The following is a 2,534-nucleotide window of genomic DNA, read 5'->3' on the forward strand; positions in this document are numbered from 1 at the left end:
ATGCTCATCTGGAGTCCAGTTTGTATATCTGGCAATTGTCTATGTAGGACTTGCATTGAATGAAAAGATCATATTCATGGCAGCAGTCTAATTAATACTGAACTTCATAAACGTCTCAAACTTAGCGCAAAAATAAAAAACCAATGAGCGACACTGTGACTACGTCCGTCAATTAAGGGCGTCACCTGCTGACGTTTAAGGTGCTTAGGCAATATCAGTTACTGTGGTATATTAATGAAGGGATTACTATATTTAATTTATTTTTGGTGGAATCTTGCCTCCCTTACATTATGAACTCAAATCATTCACGATCACTGTACTGAAACAAATAATTTTGACAGTTAGGATTAATGCAAATTAGGGCTATTGGTGGAAGACACGTTGATGCGTTATAAGTACGAAATTAAAAAAAAGGTACCCACGATGTGGAACAATACAAAAGCACTTGGTTTTCAGGAAACAAACAGTTCGATAACACGCGAATGAACTCGTACTTGATGAAACGAGTGAATCGTAGTCTGGATTTTATAATGCCACCTTGCGCAACAATCGCCGCAAGTCGCGAGCCTTACATGGTCCGGCTTGCGCACGCACACGCCCCTTTTGTCACGTGATCGGCGGAACGTGTGACGTACTTCCGGCGGTAGTAATGACCCGAAACCGGGTATAGCTTCGAATCGAAAGTCGTCCGTCCTTAGACACTGCAAGTATCGTCTACTTCCTGTACTAAACCGGTGCTGTATTGATTTGAAAGGTAAGACCTACGTTTTTTTTTATTTAAAATGTTAATTGGCTTTGCTGTCATATTCAATTAATATGTTTTTTAGGATGACTAATATAATTTATACTGATATGTTGCGCGGAGTCCCAAGTACCGGCGTGTCCTTGCGAAAGGACGCGGCACCATTAGGCCGGTGTTTCTGCTTTCGTCTGAAATGACTGAGACACGTGGCTTATTGACGGGCACAGTACCATACATATGCTTGTGACCAACTACACATCGTTAATATCCCATCTCGTTGTCGTTTTATATATTATAGGACATATTTTAGGGTTCATTTGGGTAGTGGGTGTGGGTGCGCTAATATTCTTTTACCTGTTGAATTCTCATCATAGTTGAATGTGCATGTGTGGATGTCAGTTAATATGATTAATTTACGAGAAGTTCTGGTAATTCATCGCTAGTGTCAAATACTCCGTAGTGTCCTTAAAATGACAACTTCCTAGTGACGCTAGTGACGTTCCCTGCCCCAGTCCCCCAACAAGATATTCAACTTAAATCCTGGGCAGTGTAATTAATAATGCTATTAAAGTGGGCGCAGTATGTTATTTATTTGTTCGGTGCTGTTTTCATTCATGTGTTTGTAATTATGTGTTTTAGAAAACATGGGTGACATTGAAAAGGGAAAGAAGGTATTCGTGCAGAAGTGTGCCCAATGTCACACGGTCGAGAAGGGAGGGAAGCACAAGGTCGGGCCCAACCTTTGGGGTCTGTTAGGCCGCAAGACCGGCCAGGCAGAAGGCTTTTCTTACACAGACGCAAACAAGAGCAAAGGTATTTTGATACAACATATAGCTAAGTCTAAACGAGTGTAAAAACGGCTATTGACTGACTGACTGCATGTTATGTCTGTTGTAGGTATTGTCTGGAGTGAGGATACACTTATGGAGTACCTGGAAAATCCAAAGAAGTACATTCCAGGAACAAAGATGATCTTTGCTGGCATCAAGAAGAAGACCGAGCGTGCTGATCTGATTGCATATTTAAAATCCGCAACATCCTAAACAGTACCAATGTTCACTTAATTTATATGTACAGTCTGCTCATATAATATTACTGTGGCATTGGTCTCTTATTGACACCGTTTTAAATTTATAATAAGCCCTTAACATCAACATTTCTGGGTTTAATATCATTGTTTTTCTGCATGTGTCTATCAAGTGATGAAATGGTTAAATTAAAATCAGCTATGTTTTACACCACTATTGATCTTTCAGTGAGGTCAAAGATTACTGGAAGTGCTTTTTGGTTTCTAACAATGTAAAGGATTCCCCTGGTGATGGTTTACAGGTGATGTGCAATTTCTTATTGCCTTGTTTTACATTATGACACTGTACATTTTATACCTCGTGGTTAGGGGAAGGGCCATCTGCTTAGTAAAGGTGTCATTAAATGGATAAAACGATGTGTGTTTTCATGTGTCAAATGTTTTAATTTGCTTGTAAGCACCTCTGTTCATTATGGAATGGGCTTGATGGAGGTGGATGTCATGGCTTTTGTTATAATATTCTCACTGTTGTGAGAAGCAAGCAAACCTACCCGCAGTCTCCATACAAAACTACCTTTTTTAACAAATGGTTTACTGCACTGTCTCTCAATGCAGTCCTCGGTGACTCCCAGACAGTCCACATTTGTGTTTGCTCCTGGTGCACAATCAAGAATGCTGAGTACTTAATGAAGGAGTTTTTGGAGCTGGGAGGGAGCAAAATTGTGGACTGTCTGGGTGTCTCTGAGGGCTGGATTGAGAAACACT

The 2,534-nt window shown here is 40.4% G+C and overlaps 1 protein-coding gene across 1 annotated transcript; it reads left to right on the forward strand.

Annotated features, from left to right (window-relative positions):
• The first annotated feature begins 595 nt into the window (after window positions 1-595).
• On the forward strand, window positions 596-2,186 carry LOC111838568 (cytochrome c-like). The gene is made up of 3 exons (XM_023801673.2): window positions 596-754; window positions 1,382-1,555; window positions 1,640-2,186. Exons 2-3 carry the CDS (start codon window positions 1,387-1,389, stop codon window positions 1,783-1,785), a joined length of 315 nt encoding a protein of 104 aa, XP_023657441.2. The 5' UTR covers window positions 596-754; window positions 1,382-1,386; the 3' UTR covers window positions 1,786-2,186.
• The last annotated feature ends 348 nt before the right edge of the window (window positions 2,187-2,534 follow it).

Source organism: Paramormyrops kingsleyae, chromosome 16 (genome assembly GCF_048594095.1).
Source record: "Paramormyrops kingsleyae isolate MSU_618 chromosome 16, PKINGS_0.4, whole genome shotgun sequence".
NCBI lineage: Eukaryota > Metazoa > Chordata > Actinopteri > Osteoglossiformes > Mormyridae > Paramormyrops > Paramormyrops kingsleyae.

What these genes read in the sequence shown, in the direction of transcription:
- LOC111838568 (XM_023801673.2), top strand. Translation starts at nt 1,387, where the DNA reads ATGGGTGACATTGAAAAGGGAAAGAAGGTATTCGTGCAGAAGTGTGCC. An exon ending in AGACGCAAACAAGAGCAAAG is followed by an intron (nt 1,556 to 1,639) that starts GTATTTTGATAC and finishes TGTCTGTTGTAG; the next exon opens with GTATTGTCTGGAGTGAGGAT.